This window comes from Pristiophorus japonicus, chromosome 3, assembly GCF_044704955.1.
Source record: "Pristiophorus japonicus isolate sPriJap1 chromosome 3, sPriJap1.hap1, whole genome shotgun sequence".
NCBI lineage: Eukaryota > Metazoa > Chordata > Chondrichthyes > Pristiophoridae > Pristiophorus > Pristiophorus japonicus.
Genome location: NC_091979.1, coordinates 91407287 through 91428935, shown reverse-complemented (window position 1 = coordinate 91428935; position 21649 = coordinate 91407287). Strand labels below are relative to the sequence as shown.

Below are 21649 nucleotides of genomic sequence, written 5' to 3'. Positions count from 1 at the left end.
ACTGCGCAACATGGGCGGTGAAAGTTAGTGAGCCAGTAGTAATGACAGGGGAGGTTATACTACATACCAAGCATAGCTTGGTGGAAATACTCAACATCGGGAAATTGCGCTCCTGTCCAACGTTCGCCGAGCCAAATGGGAAGCAGTATTACTTCCCTTAGATTGGTCCGTAAAAATTGTACGAGACACAGGGGAGAAGCCGGCAGAGGGCCTCTTATCCGTGGGTGAACCTCATGAGTGCCAGGCACAGGAATGGGAGGACTCACCGGGACACATAAATGAGATTCCCCTTGAAAACCCCGAGCTGATCCTGTACGTGGATGGGTCCCGGAAATATATTCAGGGGACACCGCATACGGGATGGGCGGTGGTAGACGAAGTGCTAAACACTGTCCGAAAGGGAAGGTTAGACAGAGGACTGTCGGCTCAAGTAGCTGAACTCACTGCCGTGATTGAAGCCCTCCAACTGGCCGAAGGGCAAATATCTATGCGGATAGCCGCTATGGCTTTGGGGTAGTCCATGACTACATGACTGCCTGGGCCAGGAGAGGTTTCATCACTTCGGGCGGGGAGGCTATCAAACATGAGGGCCGAATCAGACTACTATTAGACGCCGCCAGTAAACCCGCAGAGGCAGCAGTGATCAAGGTTAAGGCTCACCAGAAAGTAGTAAACAATGTCCAACAGGGCAATGAAGCAACGGATAAAGCGGCACAGGAAGTAGGTATATCCTTAGAAGTACAGGATGAAGTTCTATGTAGTATCATTACCAGGGAAGATATAGACATTGTGAGATTACATGCCGATGTAAGTGATGAAGAAAAGAAAGATTGGGGCACAAAAGGAGGGAGCCAGGGTGATGACTTCGTATAGAGGAAAGATGGGAAGGTGATAGCCCCGGCTTGTATAAGACAAATGCTCATGGAACTACACCACGGCATCAGTCATGTCAGATGGAATGTCATGATAACAAACATTGGTGGTGGCCAGGAATGGGATGGCACGTAGCTAAGTACTGTCAGCAATGTGTCACGTGTGCCTAGCACAACCCAGGAAAGGCCGTTAAGGTTAGAATGGCTCACCAACCACGACCAAGGGGGCCGTGGGAGTGTATACACATAGACTTCACGGGACCTTTACTATCCTCAAGGGGCAAGAAATACTGTCTAGTAATAATAGATCAGTTTACGCAGTGGGTAGAAGCGTTCGCCACGCGAAATTGCACCGCAATCACGGTGGCCCGAATATTGGCAGAGGAAGTAATCCCACGTTGGGGCGTCCATTTTACCGGACAAATAATGAAGGAGGTGTGTGCTATGTTGGGTATTAGACAGAAGTTTCATATCCCCTACCACCCGCAAAGCTCTGGGATGGTAGAATGTATGAACAGGACACTTAAAACAGCCCTAGCAAAGGCCATCCAAGAGACTGGACAATCTTGATGAGACAAAGGGCAATTCCTAACCGAGTGACGGGATTAACTCCATATGAGTTCATGACAGGCAGGGCGATGCACCTGCCGGAAGGAATCATAACTGGGGGATCCGACGTCGGACCCCTGAGGGATCGGATTAGAAAGTACGTCTTAGAACTAAGTAAGCAACTTAAGGAATTGAGGAAGGAAGTGAGGGAACGGCAAGCAGGCAGGGATGAACAGAAGGAATTGGAGGACCAGGGAGAGATCCCACGGGTAGGTGCGAAGGTAATAGTAAAATGTCTGCCAGGACGAACGGGGTTTGCTCCCCGTTGGTCTGGCCCATTTGAAGTCCTAATTAGCGGAAATACATGTGCCTGCATAGATATGGGTGGGGTTGGCCGATGGAAACATTGGTCTCAGCTCAAAGAATATGAATCCAACGACCCCAGCACAAGCGAACAAAACAAATAACCCTGCCTCATACATATTCTAGGAAACTGAAGGCGGACGCATCAGCAGAAAACGCTGGAAGAAATAAAGACAATCCAAGATGAATGTGTTACGCGATATTATGTGCAGTTTGCTTTTTTGTGTAATTGGAATATGTAGCCAAGGGAGGACTCAGGCCAGAGTACCCCCACGAACCAAGAGAAAGTTACATGTGAATACCTTTTTGTACATGTCATACACCTATGCCAAGAAAGCCAATGATGCCAGCCGTTGGGTCTGTGCCCATGTCCCCACACACTCGGAGGAAGGAATTTCCCTACAAACAATCCCACTTAGTGATAATGAGACGGCCAGCTGGATGTTTGGAGTTAGAACAGGATCCACACGCATTGGCTCTTTTGCCGTAGAGGCAGACGGCAGCACCATAATAAAACTTAAAAAGTCATGGGTATAATCCAGAACAGTGTAGTGGGTGGAGACGGTCAACCTATAACGATTCCTATCTACCACCGTTCCTGAGAACAAGGTGTAAGAGGGGACAGGGAGGGGAGGCTATGTCTCTCAAGACAGGGACGACCGGAAGATCCTATTGTGGGGTACAGTAACTGCACATATAGCCTTACCCCGAAGAGGGTAGGGTGACACTCTCGTCATTAAACGCAAATGGTGATTTTCGGTCCAATGGGACCTCCCAGCGATAAATAAGTATATGCCCTACAATGGGACTCATTTTGTGTGCGGTCACAGGGCCCACCCCCGGTTGCCCCGAAAATGGACGGGTTCTTGTTATCTGGCTTATATCGTACCCTACATGTGTCACCTGGGTTCTTTGAAGGACCTCCACCGGAGAGCCAGACGAGCCATCACGGAGACTGAAAGATTCTGGGTCATTGCATTTCCCTGGTATGGAGCGGGTAAATTGGCAAGGGAATCCATTAACGTAGCTTCAATCCTGGAACAGGTGGACAACAATAAAGCTGAAGCCCTAGTTAAGGTTAATGCAGAGATGGTAGCCCTCTGCACAGTAGCTCTGCAAAATCGATGGCCCTTGACTATGTGTTGGCAGAAAAAGGGGGAACCTATGCCCTCATCGGGGCCAAATGTTGTACATACATCCCGGATAGCTCGGAAGAAATTACCAATCTGGCAGAACATATCCAAGAAGAGGTTAAAAAGCTTAAGCAACCACCAGCCTCCACGTTGTGGGGCTGGTTCTCAGGGTGGTTAGGATCTATGGGAACGTCACTCATCCAAGATCTGGTTAACTTTGTGGTGGTGGTAATAATGCTGTATTGCCTATGTATGTTACTTAAATGTTGTATCAGCAAAGCACTGTCATCTTTACTATCAAGCAGACCTGTAAACCAACCACCCTCAAACTACAAGAACCCAGCAGTGTCTCAGAAGGTGGCGTACATATGCCCAAAACACCTATATGATGAGGTCTTATGAGCAGCAGAATGAGGTGCGACAGGAGATGGGAACCTGGATCCCGAAGGAGAGACCCCGGGGCTCAGGAACTGGCACATCAGATCACCAATTTCTGCATAAAGACCGGGTATACGTTGGCCTCGAATTATGTATATGAAAAATTTCGGCCAAATGAGGGAATTGAAGGGATTAATAGGGTTAGTGCGAAATTGCTGTGCTTGAGAAAAACAAAACAGTTGACTTAGCATGTACTGAAGGACAGGATGCGATAAGCAATTGCGAGAAGGTCACAAGATGCTGAGCATCATGGAAACCAACTGTCAGCTAGAGGAAAGAGGTCAACTGCACACCAGATGCTGGCCAAAGATAAATAAGTGAGCTGGACAAACACGACTATAAAAGTACTGTATGCGTAACACCAAATTGAGTTGTTGCCTGGTTGAGAGACCTACATGCAACTCCCCTGGTACCTTGTATTAATAAACTGTGTGTGTTTTCAACTCTCTAACGTAGTCTCGGAGTAGATTTATTTCTACCTCGGGGTTTTCCCCAACAAGGACGCTCCGTAAGCCCTCACAGTTGACAGTGTCAAAGGCCTTTGTAAGGACGAAAAAGGCCATGTATAAGGGCTGGCGCTGCTCCCTGCATTTTTCCTGCAGTTGTCGTGCTGCAAAGATCATGTCCGTTGTTCCCCGTAGGGGTCGAAATACGCACTGTGACTCCGGGAGGAGCTCCTTGGCCACAGGGAGAAGACGGCTGAGGAGGACTCTAGCGACAACCTTCCCAGTGGTTGATAGTAGGGAGATGCCCTGTAGTTGCCACAGCCGGATTTGTTCCCCTTTTTAAAAATGGACACGATCACTGCATATCTGAGATCCCCCGGCATGCTCTCCTCCTTCCAAATGAGAGAGATGAGGTCATGTATCTGCCCCAACAGCGCTTCTCCGCCATATTTTAGCACCTCAGCAGGAATTCCATCCGCACCCGTAGCCTTATTATTCTTGAGCTGTTTTATGGCGTTGCCTACTTCATGCAGCGTTGGAGTTTCACTGAGGTGGTGGTGGGTTGCATGCTGCGGGATGGAGTTGAGAACACTCGAGTCAAAGGCAGAGTCTCGATTGAGGAGATCTTCAAAGTTCTTCTTCCAGCGGGCCCTGACAGCCTCGGTGTCCTTGATGAGTGTTTCCCCCTTCTTTGCCAGGAGTGGGGTGGGGCCTTAGGAGTTTGGACAGTAGGTGGCCTTGACTGCAGTGAAGAATCCTCGTGTGTCATGGCTGTAGGCTAGTTGTTGTATTACCTGCGCTTTCTCCATCCACCACCTGTTCTTTAGGTCCTAGGTTTTTTGTTGGACCTCAGCCTTGAGCCATCTGTAACGTTGATTTGCAGCTCCCGAGTTTGGTTGTTGCTTGAGGCTCAAAAATGTTCTGCGCTGGCGATCTATTAATTCTTGAATCTCTGCTGACAAAACTCAGCAGCTCATGTACTAACCCGCACCAAATCAAGATCACCCATCACCCCCCTGTGCTTTCTGACCTACATTGGCTCCCAGTTAAACAACGCCTTGATTTCAAAATTCTCATCCTTGTTTACAAATCACTCCATGGACTTGCCCCTCCCTATCTCTGTAATCTTTTTCAGCCTCACAAGATGTCTGCGCTCCTCAAATTCTGGCCTCTTGAACATCCCTCATTATAACTGCTTAAAAGATGGACATGCCTTCAGCTGCCTGGGCCCTAAGCTCTGGAATTCCCTCGCTAAACCTCACCGCCTCTCTACCTCTCTTTCCTCCTTTAAGGCGCTCGTTCAAATCTACCTCTTTTGATCATCTGCCTTAATTTCTTTTGTGACTCGGTATCAAATTTATCTGTTTGTCTGTAGTATTGTTGTGAAGCGCCTTGGGATGTTTTATTACGTTAAAGGCGCTATATAAATAAAAGTTATTATTATTATTTCCGCCACCTCCAGCATGATCCCACCACCAATCACATCTTCCCCTCCCCTCCCCTCTCAGCATTCCGAAGGGACCGCTCCCTCCGTGACACACCTGGTTCATTCTGCAGTCACCCCCAGCACCCCGTCCCCTTCCCACAGCACCTGTCCTTGCAAATGCAGGAGATGCAACACCTGCCCTTTTACCTCCTCCCTTCCCATATCCAGGGCCCTAAATACTCCTTCCAGGTGAAACAGCGACTTACTTGTACTTCTTTCAATTTAGTATATTGTATTCACTGCTCACGATGTGGTCTCCTCTACATTGGAGAGGCCAAGCGTAGATTGGGTGACCGCTTTGCGGAGCACCTCGGTTCAGTCCGCAAGTGTGACCCTGAGCTTCCGGTCGCCTGTCACTTTAATTTACCACTCCACGCCCACTCTGACCTCACCATCCTCGGTCTCCTGCACTGTTCCAATGAAGCTCAATGCAAGCTTGAGGAACAGCACCTCATCTTTCATTTAGGCATTTTACAGCCTTTTGGACTCAACATCGAGTTCAACAATTTCAGAACATAACCGCTGCCAATCATTGATTCCCTCCCCCTACCCCCCTCCCCCGGGCCTGTTTCTTTTTTTTCTCCTTATCTCTAATAGCAGCTGGTCATTATCCCACCATTCACACCCTATCTTGACTAATGTTTTTCTAACTCCTGGCATTACCATTTCAATTCAACCCATCATCCCCTTTGTCTCTCTCATCTCTCTACCTTCCCTTGTGTTCTTTCTTCCCCTCCCCCTTTCAGTGCTTGTTAAGAATATATTCTTTCCGAAAACTCTCCAGTTCTAATGAAGGGTCATTGACCCGAAACATTAACTCTGCTTTCTCTCCAAAGATGCTGCCTGACCCGCTGAGATTTCCAGTATTTTCTGTTTTTACTCCACAGTATTTTACTTTTGTACTGATATGTATTTGCTCAGTCAGAGACTAAACTAGATGACTCTGAAGATATCCTACAGTATGGGTAACACAAAGCCTGTAAACTATTACTGGAAAAATAAATTAGAACTGGTTTCAACTGACACAACCAATGTAGAAACAGTCACCTGAAATTTCTGCAGGGCTTCTCCTGATTAACAGCTGTAATTTGGTGTGAGATCGGCAAAATGCCCAGAAGAACTGTAAATGACCACTTCTGAAATTATGTTTGGAGCTCAGAAGACCTCTGCAGAAATTTACCCCGGGAACTTTAAGAATTAAACAGCTAATTTTCTGAATGTGTATTCTTGGTGCAAAACCTTGCCAACAGAAAAAGTGTATCGAGAATCACAGATGCATTACCCACGATTTTCATTCAATAATTTTCTTAACTTTAATGGACAGAGAAATATGGGAAGCTCACTTGCAATTTCTGAATATGTGGGTGAGGTTCAGCACCAGAAGTGTGCATTTGGAAAATCAGACCTTTATTTATATTTCAGATTATGTAACTGTCAATATTTTATCCCCAGGTCATTTACAAGATAACGCTAGATGCTGATGTCAATGAACTTTGCAATTTGATACTCCAGGATTATCTCACTTTTTCTCTTGTTTATTTGCAACAAGATTTAATGACGTTCTAATGATTCTTAAAGACTCTAAAAATTCCCTTAAATGGTGATGTTGAAAATGTTGCTCCAATGCTGGTGAATACTTGAAACATGTAGGATTTACTATTACCATTAAAATAAGAATAGCTTTCCCTTTAAGATACTGTTATAGACACTGCCATCAACATTTCACTTTTGATGAAGAACATCTGTTATAAATTATTTTCTAAGCATGTTAATGTATCTGCAAATTTGCTTTGTTATTGTACATTAATATTTTTCCTACTTCATGAGATAGCAGTATTTACTTCAGCTGGAGAAATATTCATGTAAAATGCTGCAAGGCATTCTTTTATTTATGTATTGCTATAAATTGGTTGCGTAACTGAAATAAATTAGATCAAGCAGCTCGGCATAAAGGAAAACAAGAAAACTTTGAAATACAAGTTTGCTATTTGAATGTAAGTGCAACAAATATTACAACAATTTATTTTTCCATTAAAACATTCAGTAATAGCTTAAAAGTTAATATCTAAATGCATTTTGTGGCCACATATAAGGCACATCTATGGTTATACAATGTTATTAATGTGAACTCACCTAAAAGAGGATAATCGTCTTCTTTTTCAACAGAAATTCGAGGTTTCCCAAGTATTCTGAGGAAAAATAGATATGATCTCTAAAGTGGTTTATTATTAGTATTAAAACATAACTTTTGAGCTACACACCAATTGATAAAATTAGCAGACCGAGGTCCAGAAATTCGATCACGCCCAGAAGCGTGCGCAGGGCAATCACTGCAAGCGTCGTTATTATTGACTTAAGCAGCACAAAATTTTTGTTCTGACTTATGATTATAATAAAGCAGGAGTGCAACCAGTGCTACCTGCACTACTCATTTGCTGCATGCCTATTGGCGGGGGCAGGGGGGTGGGGGGTACGGATGTCCGGCATCTAGAATGCCACTTAAAGGTAGCCAGCACTTCTTAAAGGAGAGGTGCATTCTGGCTGCAGGCACCAAGCAAGAACTTCTATTGAAGAAATGGCTGAAGGAGAAAGTGAGTGGGCACCAAGTTTCTCCGATGCTGCCTTTGAGGCTCCTGTGCAAGCAGTAGAGGAGGAGGGACATCCTATTCCGTCCAGGGGCAGGATGCCTGCCAGGCATCTACTTCCCTAACAGTGGTAAGAAATTGCAAAGCATGTCAATGCCAGGAGCATTGCACTTAGAGTGTGGCTGTAATGCTGTAAGAAATATAATGATCTAACTAAAATTGTTAAGGTAAGAAGACTGCTCTCATGCTCTCTGCTCACAGCTGCATTAGTTACCATCTCAAAGATACTCAAGGGTTTCAAAATGATGCTCGTGCACACTTCTGATGCAAAGCGCGCCAGGCTCCTGACACCATATTGGTAAAGGGATTAGCACGTGCGCACTTAACAATTGGCGGAAATATGCAGAGCAGCCAGAGCATGACATCAATCAGTGTCCAATGCTGATTTGACTTCAGCATTGCCATTTTGGAGATCCACACTCCAGCCTTAACCTCGCACTGATGAACACAATGTTAAGCAGCAGTAAGGACCCCCACCCAATCAACGCTATTTAAAGGGATCATCAACTACTTACACATTAGTTGCCAGTTTATTTCTTCAGGCTGTTGCTACAATTCCACATGTTTTTTTATGCTTTCCTTAGTGGTTCAAGTCTCAAAAGTCTAGAGGATGTGGTGTGGCAGGTCCTGAAGTACATTTTGCTGACTTCAAGGCTTCTGCACAAACCAGTTGCTCCCAGACTTGGGTGCATTAGTAGGCCTTCCTTTGGAATTGAGCATGACTGGCAAAATGAGCACAGGCCACACAGAACAGGACAAGCTGCAAGAAGAGGGTGAGGAGGCAGACAAGGGCGCTCAGCAGGAGGCAATATTCACCCAGGGTGTTCAGGGAGAAATTCACCTAACTGAACCTCAATGTTTGAGACGTCTACGGTTCACTAAGGAGGTCGTCACTGAAATCTTCTAACTGCTGCAGCGCAAACTCCAACCTCAGAGCATGGCAAGGACTGCATTGCCAGTGACTGTGAAGGTGACCGTGACTTTGAACCTTTATGCATCTGGCTCCTTCCAGGCTGGAGCTGGAGATACTAGCAACATCTCACAGTTTGCAGTGCACTGTTGGATAAGGGAGGTCACTAAGGCTCTTTATTCAAAGAGAGATAACTTCATTTCATTTCCTCTTGCCAGAAAGAAGCAGGAGGAGAGTGAGGGTTTCCAAGGATTGCAGGCTTCCAAATGGTGCAAGGTGCCATTGACTGCACGCACATTGCTTTGCGTGGGCCTCATGTCAACCCTGCTATGTACCTGAACCAAAAGGGATTCCACTCCCCCAACGTGCAGCTGGTGTGTGACTATAGGCAGCACATCATGCAGTTCAATGCCCGGTATCCTGATAGCAGTCATGAAGAGTTCATTCTATGGCAGACTGCTGTAGCAGCTGTAGTCAGCCACGACAGCAAACCAAAGGATGGCTACTGAGCAACAAGGGCCATCTGCTGACGACATGGCTCATGACTCCAGTTTGCAACCCACACACGTGTGCAGCGTGAATACAATGGGCGCCACAAAAAATCTTATAGAGCAGATCATTGGCATGCTGAAGCAATGATTCTGCTGCCTGGACCACTCTGGAGGAGCTCTGCAGTACTCGGCTGAGTGGGTCTCATGAATTGTGGTGGTATACTGCATGCAATACAACCTTGTCAGCATAAGTCAACAGCCCTTGCCACCACCCATTAGGCAAGAAGCTGAAGAGTAGGTGCAGTAAATAATTAAAAAGGCTAATGGAATGCTGGCCTTTACACGGTGGACTAGAATACAAGTAGATAGAAGTTATGCTGCAGCTATACAAAACCTGGTTAGACTGTGAGCAGTTCTGGGCACCATACCTTAGGAAGGATATGTTGGCTTGAAGGGAGTGCAGCAAAGGTTTACCAGAATGATACCCAAACTTCAAGGGTTAAGTTATGAGGAGAGATTACACAAATTAGGTAGTATTCCCTAGAATTTAGAAGGTTAAGGGGTGATCCGATCAAAGTTTTCAAGATATTAAAGGGAACAGAGAGGGTAGATAGAGAGAAACTATTTCCGCTGGTTGGGGATTCTAGGACTAGGGGGTATAGTCTAAAAATTAGAGCCAGACCTTTCAGCAGTGAAATTAGGAAGCACTTCTACACACAAAGGGTGGTAGAAGATTGGAACTCTCTTCCCAAATGGGAATTGATGCAAGATCAATTGTTAATTTTAAATCGGAGATAGATAGCTTTTTGTCAACTAAAGGTATTAAGGGATATGGGCCAAAGACGAGTATAGCGCGTTAGGTCACAGATCAGCCATGATCTCAATGAATGGCGGAACAGACTCGAGGGGATCAGTGACCTACACCTGTTCCTATGTTCCTATGAGGAGGAGGAGGCGGAAGAGGAGAAAGAGGAAGGGAGGCTGCAACCTTCACAGCCCCTTCAATTCCCCATTCACCACCAGTCCCTCACTCCTTACCTTCCCTCTGTAACTGACCATCACATTGTCCTCTTGGACATAATGCAAAAATAAAAGCCAATACAAAATATACAATCCAAACCAAATTTGTAAATTAAATCATGCGATATTGCATACAAAGTTAAACTAATCAAAAGCAAAAGCTTTTGATGAAAAGTCATCGACTTGAAACATTAATTCTGGCCAGTCAGGTTTTCCAGGCCTTGAGAAACCTGGTAGCTAAAGGGAGGTGAGGACTGCTTTGTGGAAGAGGTAAGCGCCTTGATAACACTGTTTGTGGGCCAGAAGAAGTAGAAGTGCTTCCTCCCAGCCCATCAAGCTTACCTGCTTTCCTGCACACCATCAGACTCCAGCCCCACTCCCCAGGATTGCCGATCATCCCAGCTATTAGACACTGCAGCCGCCCTCCAAACCCCTGAGATCAGCGACAACCTCCTTTATCAAGCAATATACATTGTTCCTCTGTGAAACTGAGGTAGGAGAAGTGCTCCCTGAATACCCGCTGTAGATACGGTCTCCTGTGCAGTGCCCTCCTCTTCCTCCCTCTTGTGGCATCAATTATTGCTCTCTGATGTCTTCCATGCTGCTCCCCCTCCTCCTGCAGCCGTGAAGGCAGACTACCAGAACACCCATGACTGCAGTCAAACTCATCATCATCATAGGCAGTCCCTCAGGATCGAGGAAGACTTGCGTCTACTCTTGGCATGAGTTATTAGGTGGCTGTGCAGTCCAATACGAGAACCACAGTTTCTGTCACAGGTGGGACAGATAGTCGTTGAGGGAAAGGGTGGGCAGGGAGCTTGGTTTGCCGCACGCTCCTTCCGCTGCCTGCGCTTGATTTCTGCATGCTCTCGGCGATGATACTTGAGGAGCTCAGCGCCCTCCCGAATGCACTTTCTCCACTTAGGGCAGTCTATGGCCCAGGACTCCCAGGTGTCAGTGGGGATGTTGCACTTTATCAGGGAGGCTTTGAGGGTGTCCTTGTAACGTTTCCACTGCCCGCCTGTTTGCCGTGGACGAGTTCCGAGTAGAGCGTTTGCTTTGGGAGTCTCGTGTCTGGCATGCGAACTATGTGGTCTGCCCAGCGGAGCTAATCAAATGTGGTCAGTGCTTCAATGCTGGGGATGCTGGCCTGGTCGAGGACGCTAATGTTTATGCGTCTGTCCTCCCAGGGGATTTGCAGGATCTTGCAGAGACATCGCTGGTGGTATTTCTCCAGCGACTTGACGTGTCTACTCTACATGGTCCACGTCTCTGAGCCATACAGGAGGGCGGGTATTACTACGGCCCTGTAGATCATGAGCTTGGTGACAGTTTTGAGGGACTGATCTTAGAAACATAGAAACATAGAAAATAGGTGCAGGAGTAGGCCATTCGGCCCTTCTAGCCTGCACCGCCATTCAATGAGTTCATGGCTGAACATGCAACTTCAGTACCCCATTCCTGCTTTCTCACCATACCCCTTGATTCCCCTAGTAGTAACATAGAAACATAGAAACATAGAAAATAGGTGCAGGAGCAGGCCATTCAGCCCTTCTAGCCTGCACCGCCATTCAATGAGTTCATGGCTGAACATGAAACTTCAGTACCCCATTCCTGCTTTCTCGCCATAACCCTTGATCCCCCGAGTAGTAAGGACTTCATTTACTCCCTTTTGAATATATTTAGTGAATTGGCCTCAACTACGTTCTGTGGTAGAGAATTCCACAGGTTCACCACTCTCTGGGTGAAGAAGTTTCTCCTCATCTCGGTCCTAAATGGCTTACCCCTTATCCTCAGACTGTGATCCCTGGTTCTGGACTTCCCCAACATTGGGAACATTCTTCCTGCATCTAACCTGTCTAAACCCGTCAGAATTTTAAACGTTTCTATGAGGTCCCCTCTCATTCTTCTGAACTCCAGTGAATACAAGCCCAGTTGATCCAGTCTTTCTTGATAGGTCAGTCCCGCCATCCCGGGAATCAGTCTGGTGAATCTTCGCTGCACTCCCTCAATAGCAAGAATGTCCTTCCTCAAGTTAGGAGACCAAAACTGTACACAATATTCCAGGTGTGGCCTCACCAAGGCCCTGTACAACTGTAGCAACACCTCCCTGCCACTGTATTCAAATCCCCTCGCTATGAAGGCCAACATGCCATTTGCTTTCTTAACCGCCTGCTGTACCTGCATGCTAACCTTCAATGACTGATGTACCATGACACCCAGGTCTCTTTGCACCTTCCCTTTTCCTAATCTGTCACATTCAGATAATAGTCTGTCTCTCTGTTTTTACCACCAAAGTGGATAACCTCACATTTATCCACATTATACTTCATCTGCCATGCATTTGCCCACTCACCTAACCTATCCAAGTCACTCTGCAGCCTAATAGCATCCTCCTCGCAGCTCACACTGCCACCCAACTTAGTGTCATCCGCAAATTTGGAGATACTGCATTTAATCCCCTCGTCTAAATCATTAATGTACAATGTAAACAGCTGGGGCCCCAGCACAGAACCTTGCGGCACCCCACTAGTCACTGCCTGCCATTCTGAAAAGTACCCGTTTACTCCTACTCTTTGCTTCCTGTCTGACAACCAGTTCTCAATCCACGTCAGCACACTACCCCCAATCCCATGTGCTTTAACTTTGCACATTAATCTCTTGTGTGGGACCTTGTCGAAAGCCTTCTGAAAGTCCAAATATACCACATCAACTGGTTCTCCTTTGTCCACTTTACTGGAAACATCCTCAAAAAATTCCAGAAGATTTGTCAAGCATGATTTCCCTTTCACAAATCCATGCTGACTTGGACCTATCATGTCACCATTTTCCAGATGCACTGCTATGACATCCTTAATAATTGATTCCATCATTTTACCCACTACTGAGGTCAGACTGACCGGTCTATAATTCCCTGTTTTCTCTCTCCCTCCTTTTTTAAAAAGTGGGGTTACATTGGCTACCCTCCACTCCATAGGAACTGATCCAGAGTCAATGGAATGTTGGAAAATGACTCTCAATGCATCCGCTATTTCCAAGGCCACCTCCTTAAGTACTCTGGGATGCAGTCCATCAGGCCCTGGGGATTTATCGGCCTTCAATCCCATCAATTTCCCCAACACAATTTCCCGACTAATAAAGATTTCCCTCAGTTCCCCCTCCTTACTAGACCCCCTGACCCCTTTTATATCCGGAAGGTTGTTTGTATCCTCCTTAGTGAATACCGAACCAAAGTACTTGTTCAATTGGTCTGCCATTTCTTTGTTCCCCGTTATGACTTCCCCTGATTCTGACTGCAGGGGACCTACGTTTGTCTTTACTAACCTTTTTCTCTTTACATACCTATAGAAACTTTTGCAATCCACCTTAATGTTCCCTGCAAGCTTCTTCTCGTACTCCATTTTCCCTGCCCTAATCAAACCCTTTGTCCTCCTCTGCTGAGTTCTAAATTTCTCCCAGTCCCCAGGTTCGCTGCTATTTCTGGCCAATTTGAATGCCACTTCCTTGGCTTTAATACTGTCCCTGATTTCCCTCGATAGCCACGGTTGAGCCACCTTCCCTTTTTTATTTTTACGCCAGACAGGAATGTACAATTGTTGTAATTCATCCATGCGGTCTCTAAATGTCTGCCATTGCCCATCCACAGTCAACCCCCTAAGTATCATTCACCAATCTATCCTAGCCAATTCACGCCTCATACCTTCAAAGTTACCCTTCTTTAAGTTCTGGACCATGGTCTCTGAATTTACTGTTTCATTCTCCATCCTAACGCAGAAATCCACCATATTATGGTCACTCTTCCCCAAGGGGCCTCGCACAATGAGATTGCTAATTAATCCTCTCTCATTACACAACACCCAGTTTAAGATGGCCTCCCCCCTGGTTGTTTCCTCAACATATTGGTCTGGAAAACCATCCCTTATGCACTCCAGGAAATCCTCCTCCACCGTATTGCTTCCAGTTTGGCTAGCCCAATCTATGTGCATATTAAAGTCACCCATTATAACTGCTACACCTTTATTGCATGCACCCCTAATTTCCTGTTTGATGCCCTCCCCAACATCCCTATTACTGTTTGGAGGTCTGTACACAACTCCTACTAACGTTTTTTGCCCTTTGGTGTTCTGCAGCTCTACCCATATAGATTCCACATCATCCAAGCTAATGTCTTTCCTAACTATTGCATTAATCTCCTCTTTAACCAACAATGCTACCCCACCTCCTTTTCCTTTTATTCTATCCTTCCTGAATGTTGAATACCCCTGAATGTTGAGTTCCCAGCCCTGATCATCCTGGAGCCACGTCTCCGTAATCCCAATCACATCATATTTATTAACATCAAGGACTTCATCTAACTCCTTTTTGAATATATTTAGTGAATTGGCCTCAACAACTTTCTGTGGTAGAGAATTCCACAGGTTCACCACTCTCTGGGTGAAGAAATTCCTCCTCATCTCGGTCATAAATGGCTTCCCCCTTATCCTTAGACTATGTCCCCTGGTTCTGGACTTCCCCAACATTGGGAACATTCTTCCTGCATTTAACCTGTCTAACCCCGTCAGAATTTTAAACGTTTCTATGAGGTCCCCTCTCATTCTTCTGAACTCCAGTGAATACAAGCCCAGTTGATCCAGTCTTTCTTGATAGGTCAGTCCCGCCATCCCGGGAATCAGTCTGGTGAACCTTCGCTGCACTCCCTCAATAGCAAGAATGTCCTTCCTCAAGTTAGGAGACCAAAACTGTACACAATACTCCAGGTGTGGCCTCACCAAGGCCCTGTACAATTGTAGCAACACCTCCCTGCCCCTGTACTCAAATCCCCTCGCTATGAAGGCCAACATGCCATTTGCTTTCTTAACCGCCTGCTGTACCTGCATGCCAACCTTCAATGACTGATGTACCATGACACCCAGGTCTTTTTGCACCTCCCCTTTTCCTAATCTGTCACCATTCAGATAATAGTCTGTCTCTCTGTTTTTACCACCAAAGTGGATAACCTCACATTTATCCACATTATCTTCAAACACTCTTTTCCTCAGGCGGCCGAAGGCTGCACTGGCGCACTGGAAGCGGTGTTGGCTCTCATCATCAATGCCTGCTCTTGTTGATAGGAGGCTCCCGAGATAGGGGAAGTGGTTCATATTTTCCAGGGCCATGCCGTGGATCTTGATGTTTGGGGGGGGGCAGTGCTGTGCGGCGAGGACAGACTGTTGTAGGAACTTTGTCTTACTAATGATTAGCGTAAGGCCCATGCTTTCATACGCCTCAGTAAAAACGTTGACTATGTTCTGGAGTTCAGCCTCTATGTGTGCACAGACCAGGCGTCGTCCGCCATACTGTAGCTCGATGACAGAGGCTAGATTGGTCTTGGACCTGGCCTGGAGATGGCGTAGGTTGAACAGCTTCCCACTGGTTCTGTACTTTAGCTCCACTCCAGCAGGGAGCTTATCAACTGTGAGGTGGAGCATGGCAGCGAGGAAGATTGAGAAGAGGTTTGGGGCGATGACGCAGCCATACTTGATCCCGGTCCGGACTGAATTGGATCTGTGATGGATCCATTGGTAAGGATCGCGACTTGCATGTCGTCGTGGAGCATGCGGAGTATGGTGACGTACTTTTGGGGGCATCCTAAACCGAGGAGGATGCTCCATAGACCCTCGCGGTTGAGTGTCAAAGGCCTTTGTAAGGTTGAAGAAGGCCATGTATAAGGGCTGGCGCTGTTCCCTGCATTTTTCCTGCTGCAAAAATCGTGTCCGTTGTGCCTCGAAGGGGACAAAATCCACACTGCGACTCCGGGAGGAGCTCCTCGGCCACAGGGAGAAGATGGTTGAGGAAGACTCTAGCGACGACTTTCCCAGTGGTTGATAGCAGGGAGATTCCTCTGTAGTTGCCGCAGTCGAACTTGTCCCCTTTTTTAAAGATGGTCACGATCACTGCATTCATTTATAAGGCAGCCAACAACAATGCAACACCTGCAAAATCTTCACTCATCCAGAGTTGGAAAAAACACCTTCCTGCCAGTCAGTGCCACAAGTTGCTGGGTGAGTTTAGCATGTGGCAAGTCAGGTGCTGGGGCAACCCAAAATCAGAAAATCCTGCAACAATCGCAGGACCCTAACTTGAATACTTTATACATTACTTCAAATAGTTCTGCCATGCATTCCTGGCGCCAACAAAGAATTTCTTGCTGAAAATGGAGGCTTAGGTTTCTGTTTATGGTGCCATTGAATTTCTCGGCCATGGTATGGGACTGGCAATCACAGGTACGGCTGGCTGATTCTCTTACCTGAATGAAGTTAGTGAACTAGTGATTTCATGGTATTTTCTGCTGCTAGCTATAAATTATCATACTTATTGAATTTAATTTCACAATTTTACACAGTGGTGTTTAAACTCACAGTCTCTGGGTTGCTGGTCCAGTACTACAATTATTAGGCTAACATAACCATTATTATAGGACATGATTTTAACCCATTTGTTCTTTACAGTAAAATGAATGCAATTTCAGAACACTATCTACAATGTGAACAAAGCATAATCATAAATGGGAAAGAAAACAACATTACCAATCTAATAAAATAACTGGGTTTTTATGTATTAAGAAAGCCAGCATCCAATCCGCCAGTAAAACTAGAAGCACTATTTAAAGGGTCAATCAGCTGCAGGTAAGTGAATATTGTGCTGTTTGGATTTCCAGAAGAGTTTCCAGCTTTGAGATTGCTTCTTTCTTAACTTAAATCGTACCCTTAGTAAGCTTATCATGGGTTCAATTATTGCTAATTTGATTTGGATGGAGGAAGAAGTACAGCAAGAGGAGCAGCAGCCCCAGCAACCAACACATGCAGCAGCTGGCCCTATAAGAAGGCAGGGTGAAAGGGACTGCGTGTAGGAGGCCATACCCAGCACACAGGTTGTACAGGCCAAGGGTCACTTTTTTAGATCTATCTGAAAAACAGTGCATCAGGTGGCTCTGCCTCACTAGGCAGACTGTTGCAGATTTCTGCTGGCTGAATGACCAGGGGGCAATGCTTTGCCAGTGGCTGTCATCACGCCATTAATTTCTTTGCCACTGGCTCATTTAAAACTGCTACAGATGAGTTCACCTGCATATCCCAGTCTGCAGTGCACAGCTGGTCACCAATACCCTGTTTGCCAGGGCTAACCAGTACATCGGTTTGCCCATTGATGTTAACAGTCAACAGGAGAGAGCTGAAAGATTTGCAGGAGTGGCTGACTTCCCTTGGGTCATTTCTGTGTATAACTGACTACATTTTTTGCCATCAGGCCACCATAACACAAGCCAGCAGTCTTCATGAACAGAAAGGGCTACCACCTCATTAATGTGCAGCTCGTCTCCAATCACAGAAACAGGATGGGCAAGTTACCCAGGCAGCTGTCATGATGCTTTTTTCCTGAAATACTCAACCATCCCCCCAATATACAACCCTGCCATGGCTACTGGGGAACAAGGAAAATCCCCTCCATACGTAGCTCATGAAACCATCTGCAATCCCACCACGCCTGAGTAACACAGGTATAATCAAAGCTATGGGACCATTAGGATCATAGTTGAGCACATCATGTCTAGACAGGTCCGGGTGCCCCCTACAATATGGCCCACAAATAGTTTCCCACATCTTAGTGGTGCATTGCAGCCTGCATAACCCTGCCAGACAGACAGGACTGCATTAGGAGGAGACACAGCAACAGTAAGAGTTCTCATCAGACAAGGAAGACCAGATGGAAGGAAATGAGTCAGAATAAACAGGAAGGCCATTTCAATGCCTTGCAGCAAGAGATATACTGAATAAGTTAATTGCTCATCAATTCTGGTGACCAGCTCATTCCCCTGCCCTCATAACATGAACTTGGAAATGTAGTAAACAGTAAGGATACTCCAAGACTCCAAGAGTGTTGTGTATCTGTAAAGCATGCACTTCCATGTTCCGTCACCAGGGAGTGCATTCCCTGAAGTCCCAAATGATCCCAGCATCCCTTGGGAGCATTGTATATAAGCCGGCCCCTAAGGCCTGTTACTCACTCTGGAGTGTCTTAATAAAGACTAAGGTCACTGTTACTTTAACCTCCCTGTGTGCAGTCTCATCTGTGTTAGGAACACAACAACTGGCGACGAGTATACGAATCCAATGCAAAGATGCAGCAAACTGGGGCATTCTGGAGAATTTCTCGGAGGGTGAGGACTGAGAAGCCTATGTCGAACGGCTAGACCAGTACTTTGTAGCCAACAAGCTGGACAGAGAAGGAAGCGCTGCAAAAAGGAGAGCGATCCTCCTCACGGTCTGCGGGGCACCGACCTACAGCCTTATGAAGAATCTTCTGGCTCTGGTGAAACCCACACATAAGTCATATGAGGAGCTGTGTACACTGGTTTGGGAGCATCTTAACCGGAGAGAGAGCATGCTGATGGCGAGGTATCAGTTCTACACGTGCCAACGATCTAAGGTCAGGAAGTGGCGAGCTACGTCGTCGAGCTAAGACGACTTGCAGGACAATGTGAGTTTGATGGCTACCTGGAGCAAATGCTCAGAGACTTTTTTGTACTGGGCATTGGCCACGAGACCATCCTTCGAAAACTTTTGACTGTAGCGACACCGACCCTCAGTAAGGCCATTGCAATTGCACAGGCGTTTATGTCCACCAGTGATAACACCAAACAAATCTCTCAGCACACAAGTCCTAGCAATGTTCATAAATTAACTGGAACTGTGTTTGCGAGCAGAAATGTACAGAGCAGAAACCACGAATCTGCAACTGCCAGCAGGCCTCAGGTGATCCAGATGACTCAGATTCCGCATCAAAGGGTGAATGCAAGGCAATTCACACCTTGTTGGTGTTGTGGAGGCTTCCATTCAGCCTATTCATGCCGCTTCAAAGGGTATGTTTGCAAGAGCTGTGGAACAATAGGGCACCTCCAACGAACTTGCAGACGAGCTGCAAGCTCTGCAAAACCTGCTAACCACCACGTAGCAGAGGAAGATCAGTCCATGGTGGATCAAAGCAATTTTGAGCCTCAGAGAGAGGGGGCAGATGCTGAAGTACACAGGGTGCACACATTTTCAACAAAATGTCCACCTACAATGCTAAATGTAAAATTGAATGGCTTACCCATAGCCATACAACTGGACACTGGCGCTAGCCAATCCATCATGAGTAAAAAGATGTTTGAGAGACTGTGGTGCAACAAGGCACTCAGACCAGCCCTGAGCCCCATCCACACGAAACTGAGAATGTACACCAAAGAGCTTATCATTGTCCTGGGTAGCGCCATGGTCAAGGTCACCTACGAGGGCATGGTGCATGAACTGCCACTCTGGATTGTCTCGGACGACGGCCTCACACTGCTTGGAAGGAGCTGGCTGGGCGAAATCCGCTGGAACTGGGATGACATCCGAGCGCTATCACATGTTGATTTGGCCTCATGTATCCAGGTTCTCAACAAATTTCCTTCCCTTTTTGATCCAGGCATTGGAAACTTTTCCGGGTCGAAGGTGCGGATCGACTTGGTCCCAGAGGCACGACCCATTCACCACAAGGTGCGAGTGGTTCCTCACATGATGAGGGAGAGAGTGGAAATCGAGCTGGACAGGCTGCAACGCGGGGGCATCATCTCCTCAGTGGAATTCAGTGAGTGGGCCAGCCCGATTGTTCCAGTACTCAAAAGTGATGGCATGGTCAGGATTTGCGGCGATTATAAAGTAACTGTTAATCGTTTCTCGCTACAGGACCAATACCCGCTACCTATGGCAAACAACCTATTTCCAACGCTGACAGGAGGCATGACGTTCACCAAGCTCGACCTGACTTCGGCCTACGTGACGCAGGAGCTGGAGGAGTCTTCGAAGGGCCTCACCTGCATTAACATGCACAAGGGACTGTTCATCGACAGCAGATATCCGTTTGGAATTCGGTCGGCTGCAGCGATCTTCCAGAGAAACATGGAGAGCCTACTCAAGTAGGTACCACGCATGGTGGTTTTTCAGGACGACATGTTGGTCACGGGTCGGGACACCGTCGAGCATCTACAAAACCTGGAGAAGGTCCTCCAGCGACTGGATCGCATAGGGCTGCGGCTGAAGAGGTCGAAATGTGTCTTCATGGCAACAGAAGTGGAGTTTTTGGGGAGAAAGGTCGCGGCGGATGGCATTTGGCACACAGACACCAAGACAGAGGCTATCAGGAACGCGCCCAGGCTACAGAACATCACGGAGCTGCGGTCGTTCCTCGGACTCCTCAACTATTTTGGTAACTTCCTACCGGGGATAAGCACCCTCTTAGAGCCCCTACATGTATTATTGCAGAAAAGTGAGAACTGGATATGGGGAAAAAACCAAGTACTTGCTTTTGAGAAAGCCATAAAAATGCTCCAACAAGCTGCTTGTATTGTATAACCCATGTAAAAGACTTGTGCTAGCATGTGATGCATCGTCATACGGAGTCGGGTGTGTATTACAACAAGCTAATGTTGCGGGGAAGTTGCAACCTGTCACCTATGCCTCCAGGACATTGTCTAAGGCTGAGAGGGCCGCATGATTGAGAAAGAGGCATTAGCGTGTGTGTTCGGGGTAAAGAAAATGTATCAGTACCTGTTTGGCCTCAAATTTGAGCTGGAAACCAATCACAAGCCTCTCATATCCCTGTTCACTGAAAACAAGGGGATAAATACTAATGCCTCAGCCCGCATACAAAGGTGGGCACTCGTGCTATCAGCGTATAACTATACCATCCGCCACAGGCCAGGCACCAAGAACTGTGCGGATGCTCTCAGTCGGCTACCATTGCCCAGCACGGGGGTGGAAATGGCGCAGCCTGCAAACTTGTTGATGGTGGCGCAGCCCGCAGATTTGTTGATGGTTATGGAAGCGTTTGAAAATGATAAATCACCTGTCACGGCCCGCCAGATTAGGACTTGGACCAGCCAAGATCCTCTGCTGTCCCTAGTAAAAAACTGTGTACTGCATGGGAGCTGGGCCAGCATCCCCGTTGAAATGTAAGAGCTAATCAAGCCGTTCCAGCGGTGAAAGTACGAGCTGTCCATTCAGGCAGACTGCCTGTTGTGGGGTAATCGTGTAGTGCTACCCAAAAGGAGCAGGGAGACGTTCATCTCAGATCTCCACAGCACACACCTGGTTATAGTAATGATGAAAGTGATAGCCAGATTCCATGTGTGGTGGCCCGGTATCGACTCTGACTTAAGTCCTGTGTACGGCAATGCAGCGTGTGTGCTCAGTTGACCAACGCGCCCAGAGAGGCACCACTAAGTTTGTGGTCTTGGCCC

At 46.8% G+C, this 21649-nt stretch overlaps 1 protein-coding gene across 1 annotated transcript in view; it reads right to left on the bottom strand.

Annotated features, from left to right (window-relative positions):
- Positions 1-21649, bottom strand: part of LOC139254114 (adenylate cyclase type 10-like) — a 238749-nt gene that overhangs the window by 108331 nt on the left and 108769 nt on the right. The window contains exon 12 of the mRNA XM_070873646.1: positions 7421-7476. Coding sequence (XP_070729747.1) covers positions 7421-7476 — 56 coding nt within the window. The remainder of the gene's footprint in view (positions 1-7420; positions 7477-21649) is intronic.